This window comes from Triturus cristatus, chromosome 4_1 (genome assembly GCF_964204655.1).
Source record: "Triturus cristatus chromosome 4_1, aTriCri1.1, whole genome shotgun sequence".
Taxonomy (NCBI): domain Eukaryota; kingdom Metazoa; phylum Chordata; class Amphibia; order Caudata; family Salamandridae; genus Triturus; species Triturus cristatus.
The window spans coordinates 1,242,669,045-1,242,686,325 of NC_140585.1; the positions used below are offsets into that span (position 1 = coordinate 1,242,669,045).

Below are 17,281 nucleotides of genomic sequence, written 5' to 3' on the forward strand. Positions count from 1 at the left end.
TGGCAGGGCTCATCAATCCTGAAGGCATGGTGCTTGGTTATATGTAAGGGGGTGCCCAGGCATGAGTTGAGCCCCTCTGCAGCCTTCGGAATCTCTTCTCCGCGGTTGTCAGTAGTGCAGCCTGACCATATACTCTTAAGTGCATTATAACCAAACGGTAAATGCTAACTTTGGACTGGCTGCACGGAAACATGTCGTGTTTGGTGTCAAACATCTTGGAATCATACCCCCACACCATTAACTGGTGTGGGAGTATGATCCCACCCTTCTAGAGGGAGAGACATTACAGCACTGGTATACTCGGTATAAACTTAATAGAGCCTTGGCATCACAAAATGGATGCTGCAGCCACAGACACGGGTCTGGCCTCCTGCTGCTGACCGAAACTCCGGCAGGGGAGGCCTGGACAATAGGTTTCCTGTCACAGGGAGGTGTAACCACCTCCCGACAGGCTTATGTGTATTTGGGCTGGGTGGGAGCACCCTCTGAGTGCTTTGAAGTCCTGCACTGGGGGCACATTTGGTGTCCCTGTGCATAGTCCAGCTCAAACCGGTTCAGGGGCTTCCAGCTTCCTGCTCTGGCGCGAAACTGGACAAAGGAAATGGGTGTAGCCACCCCTCTTTCCAAACCCTCCCATAGGTGGGTCCCCAGAGTATGTCCAACCCCCTACCTTAGTACAAGTATGGGACCCCAGTCCTTAGGATTTTAGATTACCCTGGATGAAACTCTGAAGCTGAATCCTGGACCTCCGACACTCTGCTTAAGATCAGAGGACTGAAGAAATCTCCCTTGGGGTCAAGAAATGACTCCCCTGCTTGGCAGGCACCAAAGAAGCAATTTGCTGGTCTGCATCATCGAAGCTCCCGCCGGACTCCGAAGTATTTGCAGCCCAGGAAGAGCATTTCCAGACATCTGAGGCCGACCAGAGTCCCCAGCAAAGCTGAGACCCGCAGCCCTCGTGAGTAGCGTGAAACCGGAACTCCTGGTCACCGTGCATTTCTGCAAGTGCATTGACTTCTCGAGGTCTCTTGAAGTCGTGCTTGGGATGACTTGTAGCCCCCACCTCGGGCACTGAATCCACCGAAAATTGTCGGCCTAGTCATTCCGAGTGACCTGTGGGCCGCCATTTTGTGTTTCGTCTCGAGGTCCCTTTGCGATCCCTGGTCCGTTGACTGGTGGGTCCCTGAGGGGGTATCTTTGTATTTTCTTGGGCTTCCCTGGTTGCTCCAGACGTGTCCTGACTCCCAACCAAGTTGTGAGTCCCACAGACCTTGCTGGTCTGGACCGAAGCATCTTTCTAGTTTCTGCGTGGGTTGCTGTTACCAGGGCTTGTGTCCAATCCGGGCACCGACGCTGCAGCACTCGACATCCTTCGTGGGACAGCTCGAATCCAGCTCCTGGTCATCCTAGACGCCTCCTGGTGGTCGTGGCTGAAAAATCAAGCTTCACCTCTTTCACCTGAAATCACCCAACATCGATGGGCATCTGCTCAATGCCTTCCTGGTCACTGGCTAGTGACCCAGACTCTGTCCCCTCTGCTTTCAGGTTCTTCTCATCTTTGATCCGGGCTTGAATCTCTTCGGACACTTCGCATCTTCACGACAGCAGCACTTCTTCCCCAGCTCCCATTGAAATCGACGACGTGACCAGACACCAAAAAGACACCTATGCACCCGGCTTCCCTGGGTGAGGTAACACGAGTACTCCGGTGCTCCCGTGGGTGCTAGCCCTAGAACTTCCTAAGTCCAAAAGGGTTTGGTCCTAACTCATTTCTAAGTGTCCCTAATCTTTAAAAATCTAACCAACTTTTCCCATAGAAGCTAACTGGAGCTCGCGTCTGTGTTAACACACTGCCCCTGTGGGTCCTCTGTGTCACTACCTTGGGTGGTTCCTTGGGGTCCCAGCGATTCTACAGGTGTAATGAAAGGTCTCAGATCTCCCCTGGACCAAGGTATGTACCGTCACTTTCCCAGGGAGAGAATATCAGTTCCAAACTTATGGAATAGAACATATACACAGCACTTCCTAAGGTGGGCAAACTTTCAACACTCCACCAAAGGCAAGGCAAGAAAACAATATATACACAGCGCTTCTCTAAAGCGAAATATACTTTGCACATCACATGCCAGGAGTAGAACAACTTCCTATAACACAATTACCTGCTAGAAGGGAATTCACCCATCCTTCTACAACAGAATACTTGGCCAAGAAGAGTCCACACCTCCTGCTACAAGGAAAAGACGAATTGGTATATCTGGGATGTATTTATTAGTAAATAGCACCACACTGTAAGCCAAATGCACCTATCATAGCAGACTCTTACATATCACTAGTATTATTGAAACACAATCAAGGCAAACATATATGTATAAATATATACATGTATGGATATAGGAATCAGAAAATAAGAAGGAAAGGAAAGAATTTAGAAAATAATCAAGAGACAGTTAGTAGCAGAGACACCTCACCTACTGCTCCATCATTTCACCCCACTTCGCTCAAGGGGAGTCCATTGCTTGAACCGGGTGAAAGTTCAGAGGTGACACCACTCTTCCGTGACAACACGTCTGCTCCACGGCGTGAACTTCCACCAGGCCAGTGTAGGCTCCCCTTTTTAATACAAATTCAAACACAACGAAGCTTCTAGCAAGCCTCACCCCCTCGTTCTCCCGAGAGCCCGTACCAGCCTGCTTCAAGGCCACTGCATCGGTTGATCAGGCCTTTGCTATGGCTCCGAGACAGACCATGTACGTTCCTCTGATAAGAACCAGTTCTCTCTAGTCAGTAAAGTGTGAAAAACAGGAGAAGAGCAAAACATGCCCTCCCCACCTCTGTAGCTTCGTGCAGGCACAGAAAATAGAATCAGAAAAGCAAGGATGACATGAAACCATGTCAAAGGCAATAGTCAGCACTGCCATAAAGCAAGGTAAAGTTAGAAATCAGAATGACATTAGACCACGTCAAAGCCAATAGGTCAAAGTAATAATTCATCTAACCCAAATAACATTATACCCTTAATCCCTCAGTATCCAAAATTGAGCACATGTGTGCACCATCACTCACAACACTGCACCTCAACATCCCATACCTTCTATTCTTGGCAAGACTATTCTACTAAAAGACAGCAAGATTACAGGACAGAAGAGAAGCAGTCATATGCAAACCCATCCTACATTAAGGCTAGGGTAACATAAAACACTTAAAATCAGTTAAAATGGTGGTGGTTGAGGGTCATCCTAGGGTGTCAGACCACAAAAGGGGCTCATTCACTACATACAGGCTCTAGGCCTTGTGTCTAGTTAAGGCGTGGTTCTTATACCACTATTTTAGTATATGGTTTGGCTCGCCCCTAGGGCCTGACGTGTATTTGTGCTATTTTACTGTGATTATTGAAGTATAACTTATGTCTTTTGACCTCTAGTCCCATAAAGGGAGTAGGAGGGTGTGTTTAGTAATAAATACATATATTTTATATATATATATATATATACCTGGTGTGGATATCTTTCATTTGGTGACTCAAGAGATTATCGACTGGTAAAACAAGCTGCTTTACATTCCTTCAAGACTTAGCCTGAAGGCTGCTCTCCATAGCTACCACTAGGATAGCTTTCAATAAAGGTTGTCTTTAACCTATAACCAATAAGGGGTTGTTTGGACTGATACAAGGTGCCCACTATAACTAGTGGACAGCATATATCAGGCCAACTTCTCACATATACCCCCAAGTTTTAAATTTCTTCCTGAATCGATCTGTTCTTCCATAACCTGCTGATCCAAAGGTAGCTTATTCCACTGAACAGCTGCTAAATGAGAAACTAAGCTGCCTCCAGCTCTAACTCTTTTTATCTGCATTAATTTGGCCAGTGCAAGATCTCAGCTCATGATTAGGAATGTAGAATTCCAATATGGTTTGTAGGCTTACCGGTCCTATCTTTTAAGCGCTTTGTGCGCATGACAAAGTAATTTGAAATTCCCTCTCTTTGGCACCTGGCAACCAATGTAGCCTCATTAGACAAGCTGAGGCAGAGCTATATATGTGTTACATGACAGTTTGACTGCTGCATTTTGTGTTACTTTTTAGTCGGGGAAACAGATAATCTGCTATTCCCACACCCACAGCATTCCCATAAATACAGCCTACTAGTTATGAGGACCTGGAATATTGTTTTCCTCCAAATGACTGTGATCCATTTAAAGTCTCCTTAGTAATTGTAAAGTGGCAAAACATTTGCCACAGGTAGCCATAATGTTAACTTGCATAGATAAGGAGTTATCAATGAGGACTCACAGATTTTTCACTACCTTCTTGGGCTCTGGTGCTGCTCCTAGTGAACTTTGCCACCATGAGGTATCCCAAGTCAGGTTTGCCATTCTGAAAAGTAGAATCTAAGATTTTCTGCATTTAATTTTAGGCAGTGATTTGGCATCCAAATTGTAGTCTCTGATAACCATTTTACCAGCTTGTTTCTGGTATCTTCCTGTCCTCCTTCTATTGATATCACCAGCTGTGTCATCCGCATAAGAATATATATATCAAAACCCCATTTCTTCTCAATCTTTGCCAGGGAAGACACAACTATGAAAAGTGTCAGGCTTAAAGAGGACTGCCTGAGGATGTGACTTAAGAGGACCATGCTGTACTGTTTGAGTTCTATTTCCGAGGAAATAACTAAACCATTGCTACGTTTTGGAATGGAGTCTAATTTAATGCCATTTTCTCATTAGTAAACTGTGTGATACACTATCGAAAGCCACCAAAGATCTAGTAGTATCATGACTGCTGGTTTGCCTTGGTCCACTAGTAATCTGATGTTATCAAGCACGGCTAACAGAATAGACTCTATACTATTCTTGGCTCTAAAACCTGTTTGAGAAATATTCAATAGACTGTTGATCTCCAGGTAAGCAGTCAGCTGACCATTGACCAATTTCTCAAAAATGTTGGACCAGTAGGGACGTTGAAAGATTGGCTGGTAGTTTGAAAGAATGGAGACATCCATGCCAGATTTTTTGGCCAGGTGTGTAACCATTGCTTGTTTCCAAGAATCTAGATACATTGCCTTGGGTGATAAACCGTTAAATAACTGTCAGACATGTGGTCAATGTTGATGCTAGACATGAACAGATAAAATGTGGGCACGAGTCCAACGGTGATCCGCATTTTACCTCCTCAATTTCTCCACTTGCTCTTCCGAAATCAGCTTAAATGAATGTGAGATATGGTGTCAGGGTGGACCTGTAAAAGTTTCCTATTAGTCTTCTCTAATGCTGGTTGTGTTTTAAATTTGGTGTATATTTTAGAAATTGTATAATTAAAGTTACTGACTTCTTCACAATGATTTAGAGAGGGGGTTAGAGATTGAGAAAGACAAATGAGATCAGCCAGCTCCTTCACTATTCCAAAAAGGTCCTTCGAAGACCTATTATTTTCCTCAATTTGTTTAACAAAATATTTTTTCTTTGCGAGTGCTCTATGATGCAGTGAAAGGGGTTTTGAAATGAGTATCTGCCAAGTGACCACATGTCGTATGTGACACCTCAGACCAGTACTTACCAAACTTTTTAAAACCAAGACTCTATGCACTGCCTCGCTCTCACACACTCCCTGCATCCGCAAAAGCAAAACTGTAGGTCGATCATTCTTTTACATCGCGCCTAAGATATGGAACGACCTCCCTAGGCACATAAGAGCCTCTTCCTCACTTCTTGAGTTTCACAAGAAGATGAAGGACCTGGCTCTTCATATAAGCACCATGGGACCACAGACCTACACTCCTTGCCTAAGCGTCTGGATACCCTTTCAGGTGATTAGTGCGCTATACAAATCAACATATTATGACAGACTGACTCGTCTAGCGTTTAAGGACATGAGGTGGGTAACTTTTGTATTGTAACAAAAGCTTTTTGTGAAAGCATACTGTCATTTACAGACAGCACGTTTTCCATTGAAATGGCCTATAGCACAGACCTACTATATTGCGCACAAATGATAATGTGGAAATCTGTTTGCAGTGAATACTTACCATTTGTGCGTCACTAAGTAAAATGTCTTGATTTGTTTTGATACTAATAAAATCTTTGTTTAGATCACACTTCAGCATTATAAAAAGTGCTTCATTTTTGCTTTCCCAACTGCTGAATGAGTACAGTTTTCGTTTACTCTGGTTTTACATTTTGTTACAAAAAATGACATCCTTCAGCCTTTTTCTTTTATACTCCCTGAACCCCCGCATGGTTCACATAATTCACTTTACTTTTCTTTCTCTGACTGCAAAGTGAGGAGTTTGTAAACGTCAACCCACATGTTAAAAAAAAAAAAAAGCAAAAAAAAAAAAAGCAGCAGTTTGTCAGAAGATATAACTTTAAAGGCTTGTTTATTTATTGCTTGGACTTTGGCAGGCCACCAAAAATCGGCAATCACATACTTTTTTTTTTTTTTAATTCATATTTTACTTTAATGGTCACAAACACAGATGAAAATAAGGAAAAAATTCATACATTCAATTAATTAGACTAAAAACATTAAGAGCAATAACAGTGACTACAGATGGATATAAGCACATATAAAATAAAAGAAAACAAATATCATAACATAACAAATAATACAAAATTTCAGTATACATATTGTTAGTCTCATTCGAGGCTAGACCATTGCCTTCCAAATTTAACTAAAGATCTCAATCCCCTTGCTTTTGCCAGTGCCAATTCCATCTCATAGACCCCCCTTAATAGTAACCAGAATTCCATAATGGTAGGACTAGTTTTTTCTATCCATACCCTGGCAATAGTCAGACGCGCACATGCAATGAAGACTGACACAAGAGAGTTTGGGATGTTACCTGTATCAGGTACTAACCCTTATACGATTTCTTTCTCTGATAACACCGTTTCCTTACCGATTAACTTACTTAACTCATGTGCAAGCTTATGCCAAAAATCGGCTAACTTGGGACAGGTAACAAACATATGTCGTAGGCCTATGGCAAAGTCATTGCACTTAGGACAAAAAGCCTTAATTGAATTATGTGACACAGCCCATTTAGAAATAACTTCAGGGGTATAATATAACATGAATAAGATACGATGGTGTTGCAATTTTAAATTGATTGAGGTTACAGCAGAGTTAGTTCTGACCAAGGAGTCTGAGACCTCTTCGGGAGTTACCTCAATAGCAAATGTAGTGTTTAATTTGGCTGTGACCTGTGTAATATCCCCAACAACCGTTTCAATAAAACATCGATCTACTCTCCCTATGAGACCGCGATTTCTATTCTTGAAGATCGCCCGAAGAGCCTCAGTTGTAGGGGAGAGGGCCAGTAAACCTTCTCCCTGCATAAAAAAATCCCTAATTTGTAAGTACTTAAAAAATGAATTATATGTAACCCCAAACTCTACTATCAATGATTGAAATGATTTAAAGCCGTGTTTATCATATAAATGCCCCAAAAGTGTAATTCCCCGTTGCTGCCATGATCGCGCAACTGTATCCGAGAAAATATCAGGGAGCCTCGGGTTGCCCCAAAGGTAAATAAATTCATGCCACTTTGGAAAATTAAACTTTTTACATATATCTTGCCAGATGTAAAAGATATGCCGAATGGTCTTAAATCGGACTCTTTTGTAGTAATTCGGATCGGACATATGTTGTAATAAGAATCCAGTGTTAGAGCCGTATGCTAGCTGAAACGAAAGCCAGGATCTCCTGGCAACAGGTCCCATATTTAAGGATTGAATCAGACTGACAAAAGCAGCCCAGAAGTAGAATCTAAAATCTGGAAGTTTAAAGCCGCCTTGCCTAAAAGACAGCTTGATATATCTAATCGCCCTTCTCGCTCTCCGGTAACTCCAAATGAAACTCCCAACAACTCCATCCAAGCGTTTAAAAAAAGTCATTGGAATTCTTAGAGGGATGGCTCGAAAAAAATATAAAAATTTAGGAAGTATGCTCATTTTCACTATATTACATCTACCAATGATGATCAATATGAGCCTATGCCACCTGCGAAGGTCGTTGGTGACCTTTTTCAACAGCGGTGTGTAGTTTAGATCAAATATATCGTTAATATTGGCACTCAAGCACACCCCCAGATACATAGCTGATTCTGTAATACCTAGCGAGGATGGAGCTGCACTCGGTGTAAAATTGAGTATAGATTGAGACTTATTCAAGTTAAGTTTGTATCCAGAGAAGGACCCGAAAAGCTGCGCCTCTTGAGTTATCGCTGTGAAGGCTAACACTGGGTTTATAGAAAAGACAGCGATGTCGTCTGCATATGCGGTGACTTTCAGAAAGGTATCATTAAAAAAAAACAGTGTAATAGACTGGTTATGAAGCAAATGTTTGATAAAGGGCTCTATATATAATGCGAATAATAAGGGGGAAAGTGGACATCCCTGCCGCGTACCACGAGAGATGCTAAAAGCGGATGAAGCAGAACTGTTATACTTAACTATGGCAGTGGGTGTACAATAAAGTTTCTGGACAGCCGAAATAAACCCTCAACCGAGGCCAAAAGAACCCATTGTGCACCACAAGGAGTCCCAGGCCACCCGGTCGAAGGCCTTCTCAGCATCTAACATGATCATCCCCAAGTGCTGCTCCATATGCTTAGCAATATCAAATGCTACAATAGCGGTATTAATATGTGCAGTGGTGTCCCTGCCAGGAATAAAACCATGTTCCTCAGATACCATCAGATGCATTAAAGGAGCTAGGCGCAATGCCAGAAGTTTAGAAAAAAATTTGGCGTCTGAGTTAATTAGAGATATCGGTCTATAAGAACCGAGATTATCCGGTGGCTTATCTTTTTTTGGGAAAACGATGATATTTGTTTTATTCCAGGAGGGAGGGGAGTCACCCCCCCTAAGTATCTCATTGATCAGCTTGAGAAAAGTTGGAGTTAATAAATCCCTGAATGTTTTTTAAAATTCGAGTGGTATGGTATCTTCCCCCACTGCCTTGCCCACAGGGAGGGCTCCCATTGCAAGGTCAAGCTCTACTAAATCGGCCTCCCTTTCCAAACTCAAGGCCTGAAACGAATTTAATGAAGGGAGCCCGCTCTCTTGTATATACGCATTAGCTTGTTGGGTGTTACCATTACTTACTTCATTATACAGGTCCATATAGAAAAGCCGAAACTGCTCCAAAATATCTTGCGGTTGTGAAAAGACATCGCCATTTACCCCATTAATTTTTTTAATATAAACGCCGGCCCTTTTGTTCAGCAATCTGATGTGCTAGTATTCGCCCTATCTGCTCCCCATATTCATATTGCCGGATTTTATATTTAGAAAAATTACTAGCTACTTTGTTTTTAAGCCTTCTACCTAGCTTTGCTCTAATGTCAACGATCTGTAAGTATATTAGATGTTCCTCAGTGTCTTTTAAAACAATAGCTTGAGCGTGTTGCTGTTCTAACTCCATGTATTTCGCATGGTCCTTTTCCAGCTGACTAAAATAAACCCGGTTTTGTTTAACAATGAATTGAAGGGTAGCCCCCCTTACATATGCCTTTAGACAATCCCAAACTATTGCGAGCGATGTGGAATTTAAGTTATTAGCCAGAAATTCCATAAGAACTTCTCGCATATATGAAATATAATCTGCATTACTAAGAAGATGTTTCGGATACGAAAATTCCCTACTTTGATTGCCCTTATTAAGGTCAATAATCAAAGTAAGCATAACCGGATTGTGATCCGAAGTGATCTTGGGGCATACCACCATATTAGAATTCTCCAACAGATTATTTTTAACAAAAATCATATCTAAACGGGAGTAGTGTTTGTGCGGATGTGAAAAGAAAGTAAACCCTGGGAGTGAGGGATGTAGGATTCTCCAAGCATCTTCCAGTTGATGAAGATATAACATTTCTTGAATCGCTGCCCTCACCTGAACCATTCTGCTCCTCGCTTTTAGATTTGTAGTATCTATTACCTTATCTAATATGCAATTCATGTCGCCCATCACTATAAGATCATTTGACCAGTCTAGTAATTCCGAGCTAAGTTGAAGAAAAATATCAGGGCAGTCAATGTTCGGGCCGTAAATTGTACAGATTGTCATATTATGATTATGTATAGAGAGCTGGGCTACCACCCATCTTCCTTTAGAATCAGCCAGGGTGCGTATAGTTTTAGCCCTAAGCTGTTTAGCCTTCAACAAAGCTACCCCCCTAATAGAGACCGACTGTGACGTACAAATAATTAACTCATAGCCAAGCTGTTTCAGATAGCTTCTATCTTTAAAGGCCACGTGCGTTTATACAAGGCCAACAATGTCTGGCTTAAAAACCTTCAACTCTTCCGAAATAAGGCGTCTTTTGTTGGCTTGGTTCAGCCCACAAACATTCCAAGACCTAATTTTAATGCTTGACATGGTGTAAATTCAGTTTAAACCTTGGTGTGCCATACCCATCTATACATAAATTGACATATAAGAATTGCAAACAGTTTCATAGCATTTTCAAATGTGATGTGACCCTTTAACCCCCACCTCCCCCCACCAACCCATCTAACTCTTCTGGCCCACCCAGTCACCATGGAAAGGAATCAACCCCCTATTTAGCTGTCCTTAATGACAGCAAAAAGAGAATGCCTCACCCTCACCTCCCACGAGAACCCGTCTTACCCCGCCACCCCCGAACCGCCCCAACCAAACTATAACCCGTGTGCATGCCTACGGACATAGGTGCTAAACTTTTGATGGTAATAGTAGAATACCACAATATTTAAACAAGGGAAGAGTCACACTATCAAAGAATAACCACAGAAAGGTTATGAATCAGGCTTTGCTACCTGTTGCTACTTGCAAAGAGCCTTTCTTGCTTCCAGCACATTGAAAAAAAAGTAAGTATGACCATCTTTAACAATTTTCAAACGGGCGGGCTCCTGTAGCATAACCTGCGAGCATACAGATTTAAAAGGATCAATAAGTTGCCGGAGAAGCCACCGCCTTTACATAGTAGACTTTGAAAAATCAGAACGAATGAAAATTGAGATAGAGCCCACTTTTACAGGAGCTGTGGGACGTGCTTTAAAAAAAATAGCCTGTCGTAACAGAAAATTCCCCAGAAACACCAATATAGGCCTAGCAGAATTTCTTTTTGCTTGGGCATCTCGTGAAAGAAAAGGAGGCAGCCTATGCGCTCTTTGGATTTGAGTGTCCATGTCCCAATCGTCCAGGTCTGGGAATGCCTTCCGAAAAAGACTAACATTAAATGCCCGAGGGTCTGAACCTTCATTGCCCTCCGGAACACCAAAGACTCTCAGATTCGGGCGCCTCTGCCGATTTTCCACGTCTTCTATTTTAGATTGGGCGTCGGCAAGCTGTGACTCGTTAATGCTAATTTGTTTCTTAGTTGATGTGTTGTCCTCTTCTACCGAGGCCACCCTGTTTTGAAGTTCAGAAACCTCAGACATTAATTGAGAGACCTTGGAGGTGACCTCAGCCAGCGAATTTTTGATTTCAATGCTGTCAGCCCTGGCCTGATTGTAGTGTTTCTGAGCCTCAGCTCTTTGAATTTTAAGTGCCTGCATAATTCCGAACATAGAGGGCTCGTCCTCCTGATTTTTATCCAGACGATGACAATCCGAATTCTTCTCCATCCCTGTAGCTTCAATAACCCCTCTGCACACCGGGTCCTTAGGTGACCTTGATTGGCTGGTCCCCGCTATTGGGACCATTACAGTCTCAGGGGCGACTTCTGATCCCAACAAATTAAGCGGGTTATTCTGGAGACCGCCCGATGTCATCGCCCTCAAGATAGAAGCATTGGTTAATACAGGGGCCTGCGGAAACTTAGGAGTATCAATTGGCAGATGCGCCACTTCTGAGTGATCTAATGTAGGAGTGACATCTGTGGCCGTAGGGGGACCGGGTAAGCCTGAGTTAGATAATCTGGAGATGATTGATCTAACTTCCCCCTTTGTAGAGACCCATTTACGCAGGGGGCTCGGCTCTGGGCTCAGTTTTGTGGTATTTGTACCTCCCTTCAGCCGTTCCATTGCCTCCGATAAATGAGCCTTGGTGTTAGCGCCGCCCGACCCCCCTTGACCTCTGCCACCTTTCCCAGACCTAGCTTGCTTATGGTTTTTTCCCTTCTGAAATTCCCATTTCTCCAAGGTAACTTTATTATAGTTGGGTATCTCCTGTTCATCTAAGTGTTGAGGAGAGTTCAAGGACGCTGGGTTTTTAGCAGCGCTGTGTGGGTCGAGTTCCAGTTCTTTAATGTAACTCCCAGTTGTCCCCCCCCCTTTCCATGGATGGGATTATCGCTCAATGAAATTAAGCAGCTTGAGACGTTCTCTTGCTGAGCTCCATTACAAGATAACACAAAATTCTCACACTCAGTCCATCATTGGCTGCAGCGGTGAATGAGCCGGTTCAGTGCTAGGTTGCGCAGGTGGCGTTGTTAAATTTCCACTAGCTTCCATAGATAATGCTGTACACTCTTGAGGGCAGGCTGAGCTTTGCATACCCAAATCTGCCGATATAGAGTTTTCCAGATTAGCCAGAGAGTTGCCGCAACTAGTACCGACAGTAGAATCCCCAGGGGAGAGATTACAGCTTGTTGACGGCTCTGTAACTGCAGTATTTAGAACGTCGACCATTTGGTCAGTGGGTACTTCCATGTCTGTGCTGTGAGAGCAAAGTAAAGCGGTTACCCTTCCAGATCGTAAGAGCTTAAGCAAAGGCTTGCCCATCTGGGGACTAGAGGGCACAATAGCTAGTTTCCTTGAATAGTTCACCTCGAGAATAACCCCACAACCAGCCCCCAAACAGGTAGAAGACTCATCTAACCTGGACGAGCTTGATCCGGCTGCTGAAGGTAGAGCGTCAGCAGCAGCTACAGTCCTTACTGGAGCTCCCGCCCTTCCTCGGCAGGTCGTTCTTGGCGGCGCCACTGCTTTAGAATACGAATACTCTCCCCCAAGGAAAACGGGCAAATACCTGGGTTGGCAGCTGCCTTCTGCGTAGCTGCATACACTGGTCCTGAGCACGCTAAAAGAGTGTCGAGGGGACAATACCGGTGGGACCACAGAGTAGACTCCGGACCAACACGCTGCGCGGGCTCCAAACACCGCGCAGCTGACCTCGGCAACACGACACATCAGCCAGGTAACCAAAAGCAGAAACGAAGCGCAGGTGAGCACGTCCGGCCGTACCTCGCTTTACCTCCTCTTTGAGTTTCTTTCCCCCCTTTAGTTTACATGCTGTAATTTCTCTCCGCTACTCCATCTCATTTGAATCCGTAGACTTCAAGTCCATTCAACTCCATTCCCGCGGCATTCAGCTGTCCAAGTTCAGGCGGACAACGGGAGCGGCCGGTACGAGCTCTCAGGGAGAAATGGGAGGGGACATCTCAGCAGCGGAAACAGTCCGCCAACTTCCCTTCCGATCACATACTTTGTTAAAAGTACACATGATCAGGAATTACCTACTGGAAAAATATATTTCGGAGTCTGAATATTCAAGAAATTTTGATATATAAAAAATGAGCAATTTATTGATGGGTGAATAAAAAACAAAACTAGCTCTGCGAAAAGCATGTTTCATACGAAGCATTTAAAAGGATTTACGTGTGAAACAAGACAATCCTAACAGAGTAAAATAAAAATGGATGTTTTGTATTGAATGTTTACAGATTGTGAAATTACTTGATCATGTGAAATGTGCCTCAAAACATTGAGGTCAATGGTGTTTTCACAAACAGTAAGCCCAGGTCTGTGGCAAAGATAGGGGATGACCAGATATCTCAATTCAGACGAAGGTACAATCCGATATGAAGTAGTCTTTAAGAACTGGGTCAGTGTTCAAGAGCCATCTTAGAGCACTGTGATGTTCTCATGGGAAATATCAGGCAGGTAACCAGTAAGCAAGCTTAGTGACACTCGCACACATTTTAGTTTCTCATTGATTAGACACAAAATTCAGCCACCATCGACCAGTACCCTTGTGTGGAAATGTGCTTCCTTTATTGTTCCTGGCTCACCTACAAAAGGTAACTTAATCGGGTGCTGCTAAACACGTGCACATAGTTACTTGATCATCAGGAAGTGCTACATCTTATACATAAAATCAGAAATTTTAACTGTTTGCTGCAGAGCATTCCAACTTGTGATAACACACCATGCCTAGTTAAAGATATTTGCAGAGATCTTAAGGATTGGAAAAAATAATTTCAACAGTCCCAAAGTTAAGTAGCACTATTGAAAGCAAAGGCACCCAGGAATGGAAGACACATATTAACCATTTTTGTTTTGATTCAGAACTACAGTGTTTGTACCACAAAATGACTCTGTGGCAAGACTAAACTACATTGCAACTAAATGGAGGATAATCCTTATTTGTGGACCACGGACCACCTCTAAATTAGTTTGTTTGATAGGCCTGGTTGTAACTGCCTGGTGTGAACTTTGCATCTTAATACCTCAACCTGCTGTTTCTATTGCTTTTTAGATCATTGAGAATGAAGACACTGAAAGGAGCTGACTTTGAGAAGCGATTAAGTTCTCAGGAAGAGGTTGAGAGACTGTTGTCAGAGTTAAAGGTGCGATCTGGTTGAGTCACTTTTTTTTCTGTAAATTCTAACTTGCGACATTTAGCTCATCCAATAATGTACGTAAATCTGCTTAATGAAAGCCTGCCTATTCAGTGAAGATGTGTATTTGACATTGAGTCATGACTTTCCATCGATTCTCTGTCATCCCTCCTTCACATCAACATCATAATCTCTGAGAACGTTTAACATAAAGTTAGACAGACTACCTTTCTTGTGCCACTTGCTTTTACTTATCCTCTGTTTTAACTTTCAGGCATGCCAGGCCAGTGAAGGGTTGACTGCAGACCAGATACTAGATTACAGAACAGTGTGTGATCGAATCCTCCGTGCCTGTAACCAGCGGGTAGCGGAATGCAAATCATGTAATGCTTATTTCCAGAGTCTCCTATCCCTGGCAGAGCAAGCATGCCGGGGTTACACTGCAGCAGTGGCACAACGCACGCCACTTTACCTGGAAAAGATTCTATTCCATTTCCTGAAAAATGTTGCTGCTCAGGGATCCTATGATGGATGTGCCAAGTTTGCTGATCTCTTGTACAACTTGCTTGCCAGCAGCAACAACCTGTCTGAGGAGCAGGAGAAGGATTACCTAGCCATCGCCAAGAGCTGCTTCAATGTTCTTTGGAAGGCAACTGAAGGGGTCACCAAGTCTGTTCAATGGACTCTGTCGGAAAGCAGGACAGCCTTTTTTTGTAGACTGCATGCTGTACGCTATTTGGTGCTTTTGGAGGCAAAGAGCCTTACTCCCTCGCCTAGCGAGCTTTCCTCCACTATTTCACTGGCTGGCCGTCATGCTGCTGCAGCTGCAAATATGTTTGAAGCTCAGAGAAGTCCTATTACAAAGGACGATGTGCTTTTTCTCAGTGACCAGATCTTCAACTTGCTTATCAAATCCTTACTGGAGTGTAGAGGCACACTAGGCCCCTTGAACTTACAGCAGGCTAATTGTTTGCTTGAGCTCACTCTCGAGCAATGCCGCAGGCTTTGCAAGAATGACTGCTTTTGGGAAGCAGCAGAATCTATCCAGAAGTTACGAGAGTACCTTGTTCTTGTTGGGCCAGAGGCTGGTCTAGAACTCTGTAGGTTGGGTGTTGAGCTGCATAAATCAGCCAGTGTGGGTGATGTCCTTTCGCAAGCCATTGGACCAGTCAGACGTTCTATTGAAGTGGGGGAGTACCCTTCCCAGATTCTAACAGACTGCTGCCAGTTTGTCGTCTCCGCAGTTGACAAGCATATGAAGAAAACTGAAGGTTCTGGCATTGTTCTGCAAGATGTGCTATCCCTGTCGGTCTTTCTGGAACTTCACTGTCAGCTTCTCCACAAACAGATGACACGCGTGAGTATGTCTATTGACTTGTTATGTTTTTGGGCCCATTTTTACAATGACCTCTCTCGCCGTCATGCTTTTGGTTTACTTATTAAAAATGTTTTAGGTCTGGAGATAACTTTTAACCTTTAAGCATTTACCCTGTTTCCGCTTAATCAGATGTATGCTCTGCCTCTTCACAGATTTCCAGTGTACTTTGGTCAGAGGTTGATGAATGAAATCTGCCTTTTGTGACTAGGTTTCTTATTTAGATAACCGTAATCTCTAATACCTTGTCAAACTTTTTGTAACTTTCAATGCTATCTTCCCTGAAATACTAATTGGCATTCTGTATTTTCTTTTTGGGTGGGAGAAAAATACTGGAAACACACTTGTATTGGTACTGCAGAAAATGATTAAGTCCTTACATGTCTGATTGGTCACTTGTGCTGCTTTCTACTTTAAAGTAGACACAAATTGATGGATGGAATGCTTTAATTAATCTCGCCCATTAGCAATTAGTCGGGACCGCCTCCCAGTCAATCATTATTTTGTACACCGTTCCACCTAAGTTTGGACCCAGCCATATGCAAATCAGTCGTGATCCTGCTCCAATGGGAACAGTCCAGCCTGAACTTCCAGGCCAGGCCCTCCTTGAACCAGAACAGAAGCAACCTGTAACCAGGTTACTATTTTTTTCTAAATGCTAGACACACAAAATCTGTAGCAACGGTCTAATTGTACTAAAACTGGTGGCTCTTCTTGGTCCTAATACTTAACTGCCCTACATCTAATCTGCTGCATTTCCTCTCCAGTCGAATCCAAGAAGTACATGAAAACCCATAAACTTCAAACCTATAGCAACCAGGTGCAGTAGATAGAAGCGTAGACGTTCAAGGAAGAAAATACTACCATTTCTTCCGAGTAAACCTGGCTACAGATCTGGTGTTGCTGAAAAGACAACCTTTTCTAATCCTATGCCTAGTGACTGTCTTATGCTTTTCTCTTCCATTATAAAAACTCTACCTGCTGACTTAAGTACATTCTTTGAGGTATTAAATTCCCCTGACTATAAACACAGAAAAGGGGTATTTCTCCCCTTCCAGGGCCAGGGTTAAGAAATATCATAAATCCAAATGAAGTTAGTTTTATATCTCTGAACACACTGAAGGGTCCTACTCTGGGTTTAACTTTTCCTAGGCCCATTCCAATCAAAATGTGGGCAACCCCGTCAAGTCATTTTCTAAACTAATGCAGACTCCACCTTTCCAGTTAGAATGCCCTTTCATTGCCAAACATTCTAAAACTATGCAATATCATTCATCGAAATTGAAGATATTTGAAGAACTGGGACATTGGCATATGGAATTCCGTCTGTAGATCCTGGAAGGATTTCAGTACTGGACCC

General features: G+C 43.2%; 1 protein-coding gene across 1 annotated transcript in view; it reads left to right on the forward strand.

Annotated features, from left to right (window-relative positions):
- ESPL1 (extra spindle pole bodies like 1, separase) overlaps positions 1-17,281 on the forward strand; it is a 470,161-nt gene that overhangs the window by 4,983 nt on the left and 447,897 nt on the right. Inside the window, exons 2-3 of the mRNA XM_085654666.1 lie at positions 14,465-14,555; positions 14,821-15,903. Of these exons, the coding sequence (XP_085510792.1) occupies positions 14,465-14,555; positions 14,821-15,903 (1,174 nt within the window). The remainder of the gene's footprint in view (positions 1-14,464; positions 14,556-14,820; positions 15,904-17,281) is intronic.